The sequence below is a fragment of the Dipodomys merriami genome, unplaced genomic scaffold (genome assembly GCF_024711535.1).
Source record: "Dipodomys merriami isolate MVZ:Mamm:240054 unplaced genomic scaffold, mDipMer1.0.p SCAF_41, whole genome shotgun sequence".
Taxonomy (NCBI): domain Eukaryota; kingdom Metazoa; phylum Chordata; class Mammalia; order Rodentia; family Heteromyidae; genus Dipodomys; species Dipodomys merriami.
Genome location: NW_027205715.1, coordinates 3,071,719 through 3,089,077, shown reverse-complemented (window position 1 = coordinate 3,089,077; position 17,359 = coordinate 3,071,719). Strand labels below are relative to the sequence as shown.

The 17,359-nt window shown below is 46.5% G+C and overlaps 1 protein-coding gene across 3 annotated transcripts; it reads right to left on the bottom strand.

Annotated features, from left to right (window-relative positions):
* Positions 1-3,084: 3,084 nt before the first annotated feature.
* Positions 3,085-15,740, bottom strand: Herpud1 (homocysteine inducible ER protein with ubiquitin like domain 1). 3 transcript variants are annotated; one of them, XM_069992343.1, is made up of 8 exons: positions 15,180-15,717; positions 12,540-12,617; positions 12,370-12,441; positions 10,884-11,011; positions 8,231-8,353; positions 6,558-6,905; positions 4,846-4,951; positions 3,085-3,827 (listed from the first exon to the last, which is right to left on the bottom strand). In XM_069992343.1, exons 1-8 carry the CDS (start codon positions 15,618-15,620, stop codon positions 3,663-3,665), a joined length of 1,461 nt encoding a protein of 486 aa, XP_069848444.1. In that variant the 5' UTR covers positions 15,621-15,717; the 3' UTR covers positions 3,085-3,662. The 3 variants fall into 3 exon arrangements, with proteins under 3 accessions (XP_069848444.1, XP_069848443.1, XP_069848445.1); XM_069992342.1 differs by having other exon boundaries at positions 12,370-12,444; positions 15,180-15,715; XM_069992344.1 differs by lacking the exon at positions 3,085-3,827 and having other exon boundaries at positions 4,852-4,951; positions 6,715-6,905; positions 12,370-12,444; positions 15,180-15,740.
* Between the last annotated feature and the right edge of the window lie 1,619 nt (positions 15,741-17,359).

The window sequence follows — 17,359 nt, the reverse complement described above, 5'->3', positions numbered from 1 at the left end:
TTAAGGTTTGAATCTCAACTGTCATCAAAGGCTCCTGCTGAAGGCCTGGGAGGTGAGCGGATGACGAGGGCTCTGGCCTCATAAATGGATGAGACTTGTCCATTTCATGGGGTTTTGGGAGGTGGTGGCAATGTTGGAAGGGAGGGCCTAATTGCAGAAAGCAGATCACTGGAAGGTTCAGTGTTGTCCCATGCCTATCCTGTCTCTCTTCCTGCCTCCTACCTGCCCAGGTAGAGGCTCTGCCACACCACAGGCATAGAAACAATGCAATGAAGTGGCCATGACTCAAACTTTTAAGCCAACACACATTCCCCCACCCCCACCCCCGTGGTACTGGGTTTGAATTCAGGGCTCCTGTGCTTGCTAGGCAGGTGCTCTGCCACATGAGCCATACCACCTGCTCAATCTTTTCCTCTTTTGATGTTCTCAGGTGTTTTCTTACCAAAATGGAGGACTGACATCAGCTCTGCCACCAGGTCTATAGTATGGCTCTCGGATGTCACCAATTGGCAACAGGTCCTCCTTTACCACTTCCAGCCCAGTGATGATATTCCTCCAGATGAAGTCTGCCTCCTCCTCACAGGCCACCCAGCATGCCCCCTGCAATGGGAAGTAGCCTACCTGTCTCTGTTCTCAGGTACAGTCAGGGAAGAGGCCAATGACAATGAGCAACATAGTTGCCTGGAGGAGACCCCCACTCTCACTGGCCAAGGAAGAGCCAGGTGGATCCCATGGCTTCTGGAGCCAGAACCCTGCATCAGCCTTGTTCTGTCAGAGCAGAAGAACCATCAGGAGTATGCAAGATGGCTGATGATGGTGGAGCTGGCTTGGAGAGTGGCACACAGGGCAGGGAAGCAGCCCAGGCCACAGGCAGGAGCTGGAACTAAGGCCAAATCCTGCCCTTTCGATGAAATCTCAGCACTGTAATGAAGGCCTTTGAGCTAAGTGCATGGAGCCATGGAGGACCATCTCAAGTCAGCTGGCTGCAGGTGTCAATCACAGCTGCCCAACACCTCTACCTCCACAGCCACACCTAGATGAACATTAGGAGAACTGGGCCTAGCCAAGTGACCCACAAAGCTGACAGTCACAGTTTATCTGCTTGCCATCATACACATTCCCTTAAACCATATAATCTGCCGTGGGCAGCAAAAACACAGAACACCCACCACACCTCTGCATTGTGGCCCTGATATCCTGTGGCTTGGAGATTGACTATCACTAATACATCATGCTGTGTTCAGTGGGGAGAGAGGAAAGGATACCTCACATTCAATGGATATGGATATAACATACATACAAATTTGTACAAGATATCCAGAACAACAGTTACATGACTTACTTCCGAAATCCGTCATCAATCAGTGGTCCCCTTTGTCCACTGCTTAGTCCACTCTCCCTTCATCCTCGGCCAGCACTTTGGCCAGAAGGGGTTCTCTAGCTATTGGGGGAACCCTAGACTTTCCTTCCTGAGTGGTCTAGCCCTCAGCAGTCCAGCCTGAGGTGGGCTGTTTCCTTAGTGATCTAATACCAGGGAGTGGCAGTACTGAGACCCCCGGATGGCCTCTGCCTCAGTTCCCTCCTGCGATCTATCACCTCAACAGCTAAGTTTATTTACCTATAGCCCTCCAATGTCCAGGTGCCAGCATCTGGTCAGGAGGGCCTTCTGTAGCACTCTGGCACAGAGAACATCACAAGGCCAGAGCAGTGGAGATGGCTCAAGTACTTTCCCTCTTCTCCATCTAGAGCCCCTGAATGTGCCCTTCCCTGGAAATGGGATCTTTAAACCCAATGGTTGTTGTCTTTGTAAGAAGGCCACAGGAAGATACAGGCAGAGATGGGGTAAAGCAATGTGGAGATGGTACAGACATTGAAGTGGTACAGCTGTGAGCCAGAAATGTAAGAATGGGCAATTACCAGAAGCCAGAAGGGCCCAGAACATTCCTCCAGAGCCCTGGGAAGGAAAACAGCCCTCCACCACCTTGATGTCACTTCTAGCCCCTACCACAATGACAATAAATCTTTTTGTGTCTCTGAGATGGGATGGTCTTGAACTTGGAATCCTCCTGCCTTAGCCTCCCGAGTGCTGGATTTACAGGCGTGTGCCACCACACCTGACAAAGCTAAATTGTTTTAAGCCACTCATTGTGTAGTTCAGTTACAACTCTAGAAATCTAATATACTTGCTTATGAACCTAGTCCTCCAGCTCCACATGTGAGAAGAGGTATGCGGTGGAAATTGTTGAGTTATTCTAGGATGCTCATTTCAGGTCCACAATACTCTTAGAAAGACTCCAGTGAACCACCAGAAAGCTGAAAAGTAGAGCTGGGGCTTAAAGTGGTAAAGTGATAGCCTTAGCAAAAGAGCTCAGGGACAGTGCCCAGGCCCTAAGTTCAAACCCCCAGACTGACGCACTCAAAAAAGTCACAACCAGCATTCACTTTGCAAAAACCCACTGAGAAGAGCTGGACACTGGTGGCCTGTAATGCTAGCTACTCAGAAGGCTGAAATCTGAGGTTCACAGTCCAAAGCCAGCCCAGGCAGGAAAGTCTGTGAGACTTTTATCTCCAATTAACTACCAGAAAACTGGAGCTAGTGCTGTGGCTCAAGTGGTATAGTGCTTGCCTTGAGCTGAAGAGCTCAGGGACAGTGCCCAGGCTCAGAGTTCAAGTCCCACAATGCAGGAGGCAGGGGCTGGCCCTTTCGAATTCTACCCACAATGCTACTTGTGGGAAACCCAGAGAACTTTGCTTTCAGTGACAAAACTAGCATTAAAGGAATTCACATCATGAAAGGATGCTCAGCTTCCAAATCATGCCATCTGAATGGGAGCCACTACTGCAGAACTGCCAAGGTGAAAGGTACTTAGCACCACCAGCTCTGAACGTGGAGGATTTAACCTTGGCAACTTCCTGCACCAGCCAGTAGCATTTCAGTCCGGAAGAAACAGGAAACACACTGTATTAGCAGATTAAGACTGCCATGACCTCACCATACCATTCTTCACAAGTATGAGCAGTTCTTTCTTTCCTAAGCAGCTCCACTGCTGACCCTCCAGTGACAGGACAACAGGAGTCTGCCACAGTGATTCATAGGAAAACTTTATTGAACAGAAAACCCAGCAAAGGTTCCCACCTCTGCCAAGTTCCCCTGGGTTTACAGCACTGCATTTTAAAAAGCAATTATACATAAGTCTTTCCTAGAAAAGTCCTGCTAACATGTCTAGCAATTTCACTGATTATATAAAGTAGTACACTTAGTGTAATTTAAACATTCCAACAGGAATCAAATCGTACCAGCAGAACCATTTCTGCCTGACTGCTATGTACAACACACATGCAGACGCACACGTCACATGCAGACGCACACGTCTGGGGGGTTCCTCAGGCATTCACATGCGACACTAATGCCTTCTACTTACAGTGCCTAGTAAACTACAGACATTATATATAGTAAAGCTCTTCAGAATAAAGACATGAGAAGCCCCAGGCAGTTTTGTTCAATCTGTATCATGGCTTCATGTCTTACTTTGTGCATATTATCCTTGTGGGTTTGCCATGACTGTGTGATGTCCAGTCCAGGGGAAGAGCTCGAGCTGGGGTCAGATGATGCAGTCCACGCCTGTCAAAGCCTCGAGCTGAGCTGCTACAGTGAAAGCCCATCAGTTTGCTATGGCTGGAGGGCCTTCCGGAAGAAGAGAGGCAAAGAAAGTCTTAAACACAAGCCATGCTGTGCTCATAAATGAGGGACTGGTCTGCTCGGCATCCAGCACCCCCCGGTCTGGGGGGAGGTGGTTGGGACTTTCAGCTTCTGGAACGTCTTCTTGCTGGTAATGAAACAAGGAGAAAAATGAAATCAGTGAGGCCATGATGAATACAAGTGAGGAACACTAGAGAGGGAAGTGTAAATAAATCCCTGACCCCAGACAGGCTGGGCCCAGGAATGAAGACCCAAGGTGCATGAGGCTCCTCGTGGACACTACAGCTTGACTACTGCTGGGATCTCCCACAGCTGTGAATACTCCTGGTAGCAACTATCAGTGGTTAACTCAACACTTCATTAATCACAGATATTCCAATTGTGGAAGTGCTCTATTAAGAAACCCCAGAGTTCTAAAAACATACTATGGAACACTTTTGTTATAAGAGTACGTTCTCTAGGGTCATCCTTCAATCTACCTTAAAAAGCTCCATTTCTGCCTGGGACCAGGCAGGAGGAGCAAGAAAGCCAAGACAGCACAAGACCCTGAGGGTCAAGCCCAAGTACAAGCACAAAAACAAAAAACTATTTCTGTACACTATTTCCCAAGAAATCCATCCATCCTGGGAGGTATAACTCTTGATTAGAAAAACTGTCAGCAGCTTCTGTGGATCTCAAAATATGGCTGCAAGACATTATTCACACATGCAAAACTGTCAATTGCTATGTGATGAAAAAATACTTTTTTTTTTTTTTTTTTGCCAGTCCTGGAGCTTGAACTCTGAGCCTGGGCACTGTCCCCGAGCTTCTTTTGCTCAAGGCAGTGGTAGAGTGCTACTCTACCACTTGAGCCACAGTGCCACTTCCAGCTTTTTCTGTGTATGTGGTACTGAGGAATCGAACCCAGTGCTTCATGCATGCAAGGCAAGCACTCTACCATGAAGCCACATTCCCAGCCCTACCTGATAGATTTTATGGCACATTCAAAGATTTAAAAATAGCTGCTGCTCTTAAGTTTTTGTTTTTGTTGTTTTTTTAAAAGATCATGAAATACTTAGCCTAGTAAAATAGCAAAAGCCAGGCTGGGCAAGAAGGTGAGCTTGGCACAGCCATCAGCTCACCTGGCTCCAGCAGATGCTCCATACCTGTAGGTTATTGTTGGGGTCCTGATTCACAGCTTCCTGAGGAGGACCGTCATTCGGGAAGTTCTGACCCGGTCTCTGTCTAAATGGAAACCACCCAACGTGATGCCTTCAAAGGAAGCACATACAAGTCCATGTTAGCCAAAGTTACAGTGGGGAATTACTCAGGATCTGAACTTCACCAAGCACCTGGGGCAGAAGCTCATGATAAGCCCCTCTCATAGCCGTTCCATCACATCCTCTCGATGCTCTCTCTGTTCTTTAGGCAGGGATTGTGTTTGCTCAGCGGCAAGGAAACTGGAGGTGGCTAGAATGTCCAACAGGTGTTTGTTTGCCTGAACTATACCTCACACTGGAAGACTTCAACACAGGGGAACACATACTCACAAAGCTGGAATTATGGATATATATATATATATATATATATATATATATATATATATATATATATATATAAAACATTAAAAAAAAATCTAAATTTGGTCATTAAGTTTGGTGACTATAGGAAGAATTGACTAAAAGCTTTATTTGTAAAATCCAATTAAAGTCTTAAAATACTACAAGATAGTAATTATGGTATATGAATGCTACATTATTCTAAATATTTCTCTATGCTTTATATTCTTCATTTGCTGGTACCAGGGGTTTTTTTCTTTGTTGTTTTGTCAGTCCTAGGGCCTAAACTGAGGGCCTGGGCACTGTCTCTGAGCCTCTTTGTGCTCAAGGCTAGCACTCTACCACTTGAGCCACAGCGCCACTTCTGGCTTTTTCTGTTTATGTGGTACTGAGGAATCGAACCCAGGGCTTCATGCATGCTAGGCAAGCACTCTACCACTAAATCACATTCCCAGTCTGGTACCAGGGTTTGAACACAGGGTCTCTTGCTTGCTCAGCTGGAGTTTTACCACTGAAGCCATGACTTCAGCCCAGCTTTTTGTTGGTTATTTTGAAGATTGGAATCACTAGAATTTTCCTCCCAGGCTGGCTTTGAACTTCCATTCTCTGGACCTCAGGCTCCTAAGTAGTCAGAATTACAGACATGAGCCATCAGGTGTTCTTTTTTAATTCCCCAAAACTAAAATACAATCCACTTTTACAAAGAAAAGTCTTTCAGTTACAACCCCAAGTCCTGTCCTCCAAGCCAGGATGTGTCAGCGTGCGCCTCAGGGAAGCTGGGCTGGGTATTTATGGTGAGAGCTGTGTGACACACTACAGAAAACAGCAGCACCCCTTGCTTCCACATGATGCCAGCAGCACCACCCTCTTTTAGGTATAAAACTCAAATGTCCTAAGGAGAAGGTATGGAAGAACTCCCAGGTGGGAACTGCTGCTCTAGAACACAGCTATAACAAGCCTCAGGTCCAGGAAGGTCTCCTGGCCCTCTAGGACTAGGCTAACAGTTATGCCCTGACCTTTCTCCTGGAAGGCAGCTTGATACAAATATGTTGTTAAGACAAACACAGCTTCCCATGCCTCCATATGCCCATGTCTGTGTGGTTCATGAGCCATAAGAGGAAGATAACCTATCCTGAAGATGATGTTCTGAACAATACACAACCAAACCATGATTTGCTACATTAAAAGTGCCAGAATGTGACACTATTTAAACACACTTCCTTCAAAGCTTGAAGGAAAACTTTGAACTTGATTTGAGCCACACTAGCGTGTAATTTTCAGTAAAAAGGGAAAAATGAAGAAAGAAACCATCTGCTTACAGGTACATAACAACGGTGGCCCCCATGACCATGAGGAATCTGCTCAGGGAGGAGTAGAAGTAGAGGATACTGAGAAAAACGGAAAATGTAGCAGCTGAGTAGGTCCAATCCAACCAATCTCGATTTATCTCATCATCTTCTTCCACAATGGGACCACCTTGTGCATTCATTCGCAAGTTCTGATTGGCTGCAGGATTAACCACCACTTGAGCTGCATTCTGATTGGCTGGCTGATTTTCAGCTGGAAACTGGTTGTGGATAGGGGCTGGAGTAGGTGCAGAGACCACAGGTATCTCTTGTGCACCTGGTGATGGGACAAAAGCTCCTGATGCAGCAGTGGCAGCTAAACTAAAAATGAAATAGAAGAGGTAGATAGTGTTGAGAGTAAAGTACTTGAAAGATTGTGGCTCACATACCTTTATTTACATAGGGGCCTTTCACAGGTAAGAATTATAATACACTTGATTTTTCTTCAATTGCAGAAGAACTTTTTTTTCCTGCTTGCTAAGCAGGTCTTCTACCACTTGAACTAAACTAACCCTTTTTGCTTTTTTTGTAGGCTATGGGGCTTGAACTCAGGGCCTGAGCTTTTCTGCTCAAGGAGCCACAGCTCCACTTCTGGTTTTCTGGTGGTTAACTGGAGATAAGAGCCTCAAGGACTTTCTTGCCCATGCTGGTGTCAAACTGTGATCTGCAGATCTCAGCCTCCTAAGTAGCTAGCCACCAGTGTCCAGCTTTTTTCATTTAACAGGGTCTTTTTTGTTTTTTTTTGGTCGTGGGACTTGAACTCAGGGCCTGGATGCTGTCCCTGAGCTCTTTTGCTCAAGCTAACACTCTACCACACAGCCACAGCTCCAATCCTGGTTTCTGGTGGTTAATTGGAGATAAGAGTCTTACAAACTTTCCTGACCAGTCTGGCTTTGAACCATGATACTCAGCTTTCAGTCTCCTGAGTAGCTAGGATCACAGCCATGAACCACTAGCACCTGGCTCAAAGGATCAGCTTAGACTGTGGATTCTCCTATTTATGCTTCCCATAATAGCTGGTCTGACAAGGGTACACCAATGCACTCAGCTTTTTTTTGCCAATGATAGGCTTGAACTCAGGGCCTGGGCACTGTCCCTGAATTTTTTCACTCATGGCTATGTTTTAATATAATTTATATAGAGAGATATATTTTTATATAATATATAATTTTTTCACTTTGAGCCACAAGATCAAGTCACTTTGATCAAGATGGGGTTTCACAAACTTTTCTCTCCTGGGCTTGCCTTGAACTGCAATCCTCCAAATCTTAGCTAGGATTACAAAGGTGAGCCACTAAACTTGGCAAGACAGTTTTTACAGTCATATCTATAAGTCCATTTTCTAAGAAAACCCAGATGGTAAATTTCATCTGCAATTAAATATTAAGGTCACTCTAAAATTATGGCACAGTAGTTCCATATTGAAACTATCTCAAAACTTTAGCACCTAGTGTAAGTAAAGGTTAGGCCAGCACCATGCAATCATCACAAATCAGGAAGTAGCTGTCATTTATAATACTCCACTCTGGGTTCTGCAGAGACTGGAGAAAATACTCATCCCTCCATTCTGAACTTCCTAGTGTGGGCAAGGATTTCCCTTCGTTCCTGAGATCAAGGCCACACCCAGCATGGCAAGAAGGACTTACTACTGCATGTAGTACTGGCGTGCATAGATCTGCTGGAACCAGGAAAGCTGCAGCCACCCATAGGTTGTGTAGCCAGGGAAACCAGGCCCCAGGCCTTGGAATGCCTGCTGGACTGCTTCAGGCCTATACACAGAGTAAAACAAAAAACACATCCTGAGTTGACTGGTTATGAATAATGAAAACTAAATTACAATCAAGAATTCAAATCAGAGACAGAAGATCAACTCCTCCTAGCACAGCTCAGATCCTGTGGAAAGACAAGAGCCCTGCAGCAAGCTCTCATTGTGTGGGCACCAAAAGCACTACAGTGTGCCTCAACACATATGCACTAACATGCTGAGCCTCCTCAGGCAGGAATTAGTCCTCACTGCAGGACTGAATTCTCTAATCATCCTTTAGAGAGACCAGCCCTAAAGCCACATATCCAAGGCCTTTCCTGAATGGCATCTCTGCCCTTCTCCCAATACAACTTCTTTCCCTACCCCTAGATCTGAATCTAGACCCTTTCAGGGTTATATGTGCCATGCTATCACCCCTGTGTGCTTACTGACCACTGGGGATCCTAGACAGGTTAATGGATCCCCAATGGCCTGTGGAAAAGGACCAAATAAACCTAAGAAAAACAGGGAATTTCACAGGTCATGAGCCAATAAGGAGCAAGGCTCGACTGAAGACATGGTTTGTGATGCCAAACTCAGGCTTTTTTAGCCAGGCAATAGCCTTCCCCTGCTTCTAGCAGGGGAGTAAAGTCATCTTGGTTCATATTGTCTTATACTGTCAGTCCCTTTGGCAATACTTCATGAAGTGGATGGCAGGCAGACTGCAGGTTATGTGGTCATCCCTGAATATCATTAGACAAAGTTAGATTCACTCACTGTTCATAAATATTTGTTGAATGAAATCAACAAGTTTAAATATAATGAAATTTAAGAAGTCAGATACAAGCCTCAACTCTCCAATTGGCTAAAATAAGGAAAGCAGCTTTGAGAGTTCCTATCTGATAATGTATGCAATTAGCCAATGTATTTGCTGACAGTCTTTTCAGTAAACTCTATACCTAGTGTATTTCTAAAACATGCATTCCAATACATGTTAGCCATGACATGATACTGGATTTTTGTTTTGTGGTACTGGAAATAGAACCCAGGGCATTATAACGCTAGGCCATTGCCTCATTGAACAACAGCAATTGTTTAAAAAAAATTTAGCACATGTAAATGAGATGATAAAAGTATTTTAAAATTTTGTGAGATCTGATGATGATATTGCTTTTCAAACTAAAAGGTTTTTATAGATATATACTGGAATGTGAGGAATAAAATGTCTGAGAATTTACTTTAAAATACTTAAAAAAAATTTTTTTTTTGTTCGGTCATGGGGCTTGAACTCTGGGCTTGGGCGCTGTCCCTCAGCTCTTCAGCTCAAGGCGAGTACTCTACCGCTTGAGCCACAGTGCCACTTCTGGTTTTCTAGTGGTTTATTGGAGATAAGAGTCTCATACTTTCCTGCCCGGGCTGGCTTTGAACCTCGATCCTCAGGTCTCAGCCTCCTGAGTAGCTAGGATTACAAGGCGTGAGCCACTGGCACCCGGCTCAAAGTATTTTTTTTAAGGCAAGGACAAGTGTGACTTTGTCACTGTTGGCTGGTAGGGAGTCATCATGCACTTCCTTCTACTTATTTGTAGATATGAAATTTCCATTCAGGAAAAATATACTACTCCTTCCTCAAACATGCACTTTATCAAAAACCAAATTCAAAAACCACTAAAAAGAGCTGGATGTGGTGGAACACACCTACAATCTCAACACAAAAGGTAAAGGCAGCGGGATCTTCAGTTTGATGCTGGCCTGGGATTTTCTCTAAAAGTTAAAAAGACAAAACAAATCCCACATTTCTTTTATTAAAGAACAGGGGAATTCAAAAGTTAAAGAACTTCCACTTACAGTTAGTGAAATTTCACAAGAAGGTGTACCAAGAACCTAACTGGATGCCAGTGGCTCACACTGATAATCCTAACTACTTGGAAGGTTGAGACTGGGTGGACTGCAATTTGTGGCCAGCTTGGGCAGCAAAATCCTTGAGGGCCCTTCTCTGGGTGTACAGCATATAGCAAGGCTCAGCAGCAGAACACCTGTCTAGCAAGCTTGAAGCCTTCAAAACTCAGTACTGAAAGAAAAAAAATAAAAAAGGTATTCCAAAAACTATGAAATGAGAGCAGGTAAGCACTTCTGGCTTTTGCTCTAAAGAAAAGCTCTAACTGCATTAGAGAGATGATCTTTTATCCTAATACCTCCACCATAGTCTTGTCAAAATACCAAGTTTTTGTTCACCATTGTCAAACTCTGTTATGGCAAATGAAGCATAAAGCCACTGAGCAGAGCAGCTGTTCCTGCCACAGCAGCACAAATTCCAGCTAAGAGGACAACCAATGGAAGCAGTGAAAACGCATGCATTCTTAACATATGCATATGCATGACTTTATGTTCCTAAAAGGTGGTGTATCAAGACAAATTAGAGCCATAGTTCTCTGATACATCCTAGGCTACCATGTGTTTGCATAAATACATCATAATTCTCACATGCATGTGCAAGTGTACCTTCTCCTTAAATTGATACACAAGAGGCATACTGGTAGTCCTGACATAGCACTCACCTTGAGACATTCTCCCAGACAGGAGAGAGGTTCCGAAGAGCTTCTCTTTGTCTCAAGCCATCGCTGGAGGAATCCCCAAGATGCTGTCCATGACTAGGACCTTCAGGCCGCTCTGAAGCTTCAGCAACCTACATGTAACATGAGTCTCATCAAAAAAAGTCTGACAACAATCTGAAATCAAGCTAGATTTGCTGCAACTCTACCCTAATCCCACAAAGCTAAACAGATGCTGTCTTCTGAAATTTGTTCAACAGATTCTTCAATATATAGATACTAGGGCTGGGGATGTGGCTCACTGGTGGAGTGTTTGCTTAAGCATATATGAAGCTTTTTGTTGGAGAACCAGCACCTCAACAAACAGAGATACTAAAAATGTGAGAGCCAAGCTGTGAGACCCAAAAAGGACTGGGGGTGGGAATTCTTTCTCCCAACATTCTCTAGGAATGCTAAGTGTTTCCTGAAAAGGCCATCAGTCTTGGCTTAATAGGAATTCAGATTTCTTTTTTTTTCTTTTTTTTTGTTTTTGGTCAGTCATGGACCTTGAACTCTGAGTCTGGGCACTGTCCCTCAGCTCTTCAGCTCAAGGCGAACGCTCTACCACTTGAGCCACAGTGCCGCTTCCAGGAATTCAGATTTCTATCCTGGATATAGGCTAAATCCACTCCAAACTTTCTGGGAGCCTGGGGATAGACAGAACCCTGTGCAAACTGTAAGTCATTTACTGCTTACTCTGCTTCCTAAAATAAGGAAGTCATTTATCACTTAAATAATATTGTCTCACATGATTGGTGCATGTGACTTCAAGGATATTGTGACCTCACTTTCTGTACATATGCCCCTGTACCCTACTCAAATACCTTGTAAACTAGACTTAGGCACCTGAAGCTGGTGCACAAAATCTCAATTCCACAGTCTGGTGTCCGTTACTGCCTTGTCCCTGGTGGCAGCGGGTTGAGACAGAAAAAATAAATTTTTTTTTTTTTAGAGCAATTATGCTACAGTTTCACAGAAATCTTCCAACGCAGTTACCACTGGTATAAAGCCTTGATGACAATGTGCTAAACTTGCTTCCTATTTACTACTACTAAAGCCTGTGCTGATAAACTACTTCCAGAAATTAAATCCAGTGCAGCACCACATTAGAATATTGATATTGTGCAGCTAAATAAGCTTAATAAACACCCACTGTCAAGTGCTAGTTCAGTCTTTTAGGAACACAATAACCACAGGTAAATGTATCACAGCAGACAGTGTAACATGCAACTCCACTTTTGCACACAGCACACTTGAACAGTCTATTCCTACTTGACTATAATACAGTTCATAACTATACTGATAGTACAATTACTAATAGGCCCTGGAGAAGAACAACAAAAACGACTTAGTAAAAGGCCATGCAATCTCCCTTGCAAGTTTATCTATGTGTTTTAGAGCCCACTGAAGAATATGAGGACATAAACTGTTACAATCATGAAAAAAGACATACCTTAGTGCCAGTTTCTTGCATTCTTGAGAAACATTTCACGTTGCACACCAGATGCAAAACATGCCGTTTTTCCTGCTAAATGAAAGTAATGAGAGTACCTTAGGACCTGAATTCAACCTGGTTTAGTACATAAGAACACCCCAAAGTTAATGTGTAAATGACACAAGTACCTTTGGAAGCAAGTCCCTGAGACACTGGTGATCCAATAATAGCTTTCCAGAATAAATTAACCTCTGGTCCTCAGGACGCTGATTGTGGACAGAAAGAAAAACATAGGTCAGCATGTAGACCTATCAATTCTCAAACAAACCATTTCATGCAAATAACCTGAATATGTCTGCTTCCCCCAAGCATCACAGGAAAACACTTTTTTAAAGGCTTCATATTCAAAACTTTTATTTAAAAATAGCTCAACTGTAAAGTGAGCTCTAACATGCAAATAAACTTAGGACGGCAGCTTATATCCTGGTCAGAAAAACCAGGGCAACATTACTTGACTTCTGACCTCTGTGGGAAACTGCTTTCTAAACTGTACTAAAAACACAAATTGGGGGCTGGGAAGGTAGCTTAGTGGTAGAGTGCTTGCCTTGCATGCATGAGGCCCTGGGTTTGATTCCTCAGCACCACATAAGCAGAAAAAGCTGGAAGTGGTGCTGTGGCTCAAGTCGTAGAGCACTGGCCTTGAGCTGAGAGCTGAGGGACAGCGCCCAAGGCCCAGACTTCAGGCCCACAACTGACAAAACAAAACAAAGCAAAAAAAAAAAACCCAACAAAGAAACCACAAATTGTACTGGAACTTTTACAGCTACTAACTTTAAAACCTGTTGGGCCTTAAAATAACTCCTAGGACTCCTACGGTGGGCCTTTACCCAATTGGCCTAAGCCTTGTCTCAGTGACAGCCATTTTTCAAATAAGCCCAAGAAGAATAGCAGACTCACCAAGATGAGACATGAGTGACAGTTCCTACAACCTGTGAGTTCGGATCCCTACTTTAAGGGGTGCAGGGGTTCAAGAAACTGACTTGTCTAAAGTTTCTTGCTGCTAGTCAAGATTCAAAGCCTTCTTGTCCACCGTGACTCTAAAGTCCTAGGAAATCCAGTTTTATACAGCTCTCTACTAGAGACCACTCACTCTTGCTAGAATGAGCAATTACACAAAGCCTGGAATAAAGCAATTCTTGCCAAGTAGCCTCAGATGATAAATGAGGCTGTATAAAAGGAACAGCAAAAACTTTATCAGCATACATCAGTACATTTTGACATTGTGTACTCAAAACCAGACCCTATCAGATGCTGTGCTCCTGGCTGTCCTCACTGAGTTCCAGGATAATTACTGAATTTGCAAGGCCCTGTGGTAAATGCCACTTCAATTGCCACCCTCCCCCAAAAGGGCCTGGGAACACTCTGTGCTTACCCAGAAGTCTGAGTTTTGCAAAAACTAAATGTTACGCAAACAACCACTCTAAAGAAGAGCTTCTCACATTATTCCTGTTTAAACTACAGAAAACAAATAAGCATGCTGCTGACAGAATAACATTTAAATACAGATTTCCATACATAGGAGACTTATTTTAAATATAGGCCTTCAGACTTAACAGACAGGACTGATGTCCTCACCCAAGAAGAACTCAAAGCCTGGTCCTTTACAACCAAAGGCTTCAGACACCTGCTGTGTTCATGTGTGCCCCTAATCAAATCACCATCTCCCGGTAACAAGGCCATCTACTTTCTTGGAAGTTATCTCAGATGAGAGGGCAGGGCGCCAGGCGAATATGCTAAAGGATACTGTAATGGAAGCCTTTTCCCAAAGGAAGGAACTTTCCTAAGACCAACTGGGAAGGAAAAGTCCCTGCTACAGTCTCCACCATCAGAATAAAACCAGACTGACACAGCGCCACTACAGACTGGCACTCTCAGATCCGAAGGCTCAATTTTCCATCTTTTGCTGCCCAGATGCCCTCTCCCGTTTGATGGTGAATTGCACTCGCGGGCAGTAAAGTCCTCGGCCAACACTTACATAACAGCAGAGGATAAAGTAAATACAGGAAGGTCCAGCACGGCCTCCATCATCACGTGTTGGGGAAGGGAGGGAGGGACGGACTGAGGGCGTTGTTGACAGACGTGTCCACCAAAACAAGGCAAGAAAGTAAGTCACCCTAAAACTGACGACCCCAAATCTTACCATCGGCCTCCTGAGGGTGACTCTCACTGCCTGTCTTCCTTCTAAACCACTACTCTTGGCTAGAAAGTTCGTTCCTGGGGCTCCTCCCTGGGGACTACGCAGGACAGGGAGGGGCAGTCAGCGGGAGACGGACAGGACCGGGAGGAGAAGGGCCGGCCACGTCCCGTTCCTGGGCGGGGGAGCCCTAAGGACACGGTGCCGGGGTTAGCCCCTAAACCCTCCTCTCCGCGCCGAGGGGCTGCGCGCGCGCAAAACTCTTATTTCCTATTTCCACCCCAAGAGATGCAAACCAAGTTGGAAACGCTGGCTGTCTGGGGGACACTGAGGCTGGGCGTCTGGAATGAGTCACCCAAGGTCAAACCGCTGCTGGTCTGGGTTCCGGCTGGCAGGCCCGGGTGGGGTGGGGTGGGGGAGCGCAACGGCCTCGGGGGTGGGAATGGGGTGCGGAGGGCGCCCCGGGGCCAAGTGACCCGGGCCCCGTCGGGTTGGAAAGATGAGGGGACGCTGGGCGAGAAGCGGGGGCTGCCGCCGCGGCAGGGCGGGACTCGGGGGAGGCCAGCGAAGGAGAGGCTCCGGGCGCAGGCGGAGGCGCCCCTCCCGTCCCCGGGCGCCCCGGGGCCCCTCTCACCGGACGCTCGGGGTAGACGAGGCTCAGGTGGGCCTTCAGGCGGCCCACGGTCCAGCTGCGGTCGCCGCTCAGCTCCAAGTCGCGGTGACGCTGGTTGGGGCTCTTCACCAGAAGCGTGACCGGCTCCGGCTCCGGCTCGGGCTCCATGCCGGTGGCACCAAGTGCTCGGCTGCGCTCGGAAAAGCTAGGCGGGCGGCGTCGCAGCCGCCGACAGCTCCGCAACGACAGTTCGCGTCTCGCAGGCGCGCGCCCCCGCCTCGGGAGCCTTTTATAGGCGCCCCGCGCCCCGGCCCCGCAGCTTGTCCTCTCTGTGGCTGCCGTCCATTGGCTGAGGCGGAGGTCACTGCCTAACGTGGACCAATCAGCGTCCGGATCCGGGCGGCCGCGGGGCGGGCTGAGTACGTGGGTGCGGGCTGATGCAACGCGCCGCCGTTGCGTCATCCCGAGTGGCGGCTGCAAGGCCGGGAACCCCGGGTTCGGGAGCCCCGGGTTCGGCTGCCCTATCGGGGTGCTCTGCGGAGCGCGGGCACTCGGCCCTGAGGGCACAGGGTCCCCTGGCTCGGGATGCTCCAGGCGCCCGGGCCGGCCTACCTGCCTCCCGGGTAGGCGGCCTCTGCAAATTGTGTCCTCACAAAGCTGCACCCCCACCCTTTTTTGACCCCAGGGCCCTCCTCCCCTTTCGCCTCCCCGGGGTCCCCTGGGCTGGTTGTGCCGGGGATGCCCCCCATGCCGACGGGCCTCGGCTTCGAGATGGGCGGGGGGGGGGGGGGGTGACGTGGCGCCCCGGGTTCACATTCGAAGCGGGCGGGGCGGTGGAGAGGATGGGGATTCAGGCACCTGCCGTCCTTTTACCTGTGACCTTGGACTTGAACAGGTATGGCGAGCCGGCTGTGTCACGCCTGCACTCCTGAAGGCCATCATGCTGGCCCAGGATATCAGCACCTGCTGACTTTATAAAGTTGGGGCTGACAGAGAAGCAGGTCTCTCAGCTTCCAGAAAACCTACCACCCTAGGAGAGAAAAAATACTCATGAAACACTAAGCTGGCTTTGCTCTGGGCTCACCCTGGACTCCATCCCGTTGGGACATGTGCTTTTCCAGGCCTGTCAGAGCTTGTGGAAGGCAGGACAGTAGCAGGTGGTGTTAGGAGCTTACAACACCTGCCACAAGAAAGTCCCACAAATTAGGTGGCTTAAGCAGCAGCAATTTGTCTCACAGTTGTGGCAGCTGGAGTCAAGGGCTGTAGGGCGTGCATGGTTGGTTCTATGGTAGGAGACATAGGTGAGGAAAAGGGGAAAATGTATTATTATATTACTTTTAGTAAATATAAAATGGGCCAGACTCAAATTGCCATCAGGAAGCAACTAACAAAAGTAACTAAGCTTTCCCTCTAGCTAAAACTGCCCTCTCCTTTGGAATGATCAAAACGTGGTGTCTCATGTCTACAATCCTAGCTACTCAGGAAGTTGAGAACTGAGGATTGTTGGTTCAAGGCCAACCTGGGCAAGTGTGTCCATGAGACCCTAATAGCTAAACAGCAAAAAGTAGAGCTGTGGCTCAAGAGGCAGTGGAGTGCTAGCCTCAGCAAAAAAAAATTCAGGGGCAGCACCCAGGCCCCGGGTTCAAGCCTAGGAAATAATAACAACAACAACAACTATGAGAGCCTGAAAATCCAACCTGTGAGACCTGAAAGGATTAGGAGTTTGGAATGACTTCTTCCAATACAGTCTCTGAATATGGATAGTTTTCCTGGAGAGGTCAATTAGTCCAGGCTTAATGGAAACTCAGATTTCACCCTAAACTGTGTGGGAGCTTAAGGGTAATTGTAGGCTGTTTACTGTTTAGCTCTCCTTCCGAAAATAAGGTTGTCTACCACTTGTATACAATATGTTGTCACTTGTTGAAGTTTGTACCTTACTTCCTTACACAAGATCAATAAAAACCTTGGTTAATGGAACCTTGGGATCTGTTGCCAGCGGAAGGCTACATTTCCCCTGGTTTCCCAAACCTAGTTCCATTCTGTAGTCTCCTCTAGTCTCCGAGACTGTGTTGCTCCTGGCCACAGCAGATAAAGGAACTCATGGCAGGTTGCAAAAAACAACATGTAACACCCTTCTTGACTATCCAGAACCATGGCTTAAGGAGTGGGATTTGTTAGATGAGATCATGTGACCACATGTG

What these genes read in the sequence shown, in the direction of transcription:
- Herpud1 (XM_069992342.1), bottom strand. Translation starts at nt 15,620, where the DNA reads ATGACGCAACGGCGGCGCGTTGCATCAGCCCGCACCCACGTACTCAGC. An exon ending in GTCTGGGAGAATGTCTCAAG is followed by an intron (nt 8,354 to 10,883) that starts GTGAGTGCTATG and finishes CTCTGTGTATAG; the next exon opens with GCCTGAAGCAGTCCAGCAGG. An exon ending in ACCCCAACAATAACCTACAG is followed by an intron (nt 3,828 to 4,845) that starts GTATGGAGCATC and finishes TTTCATTACCAG; the next exon opens with CAAGAAGACGTTCCAGAAGC.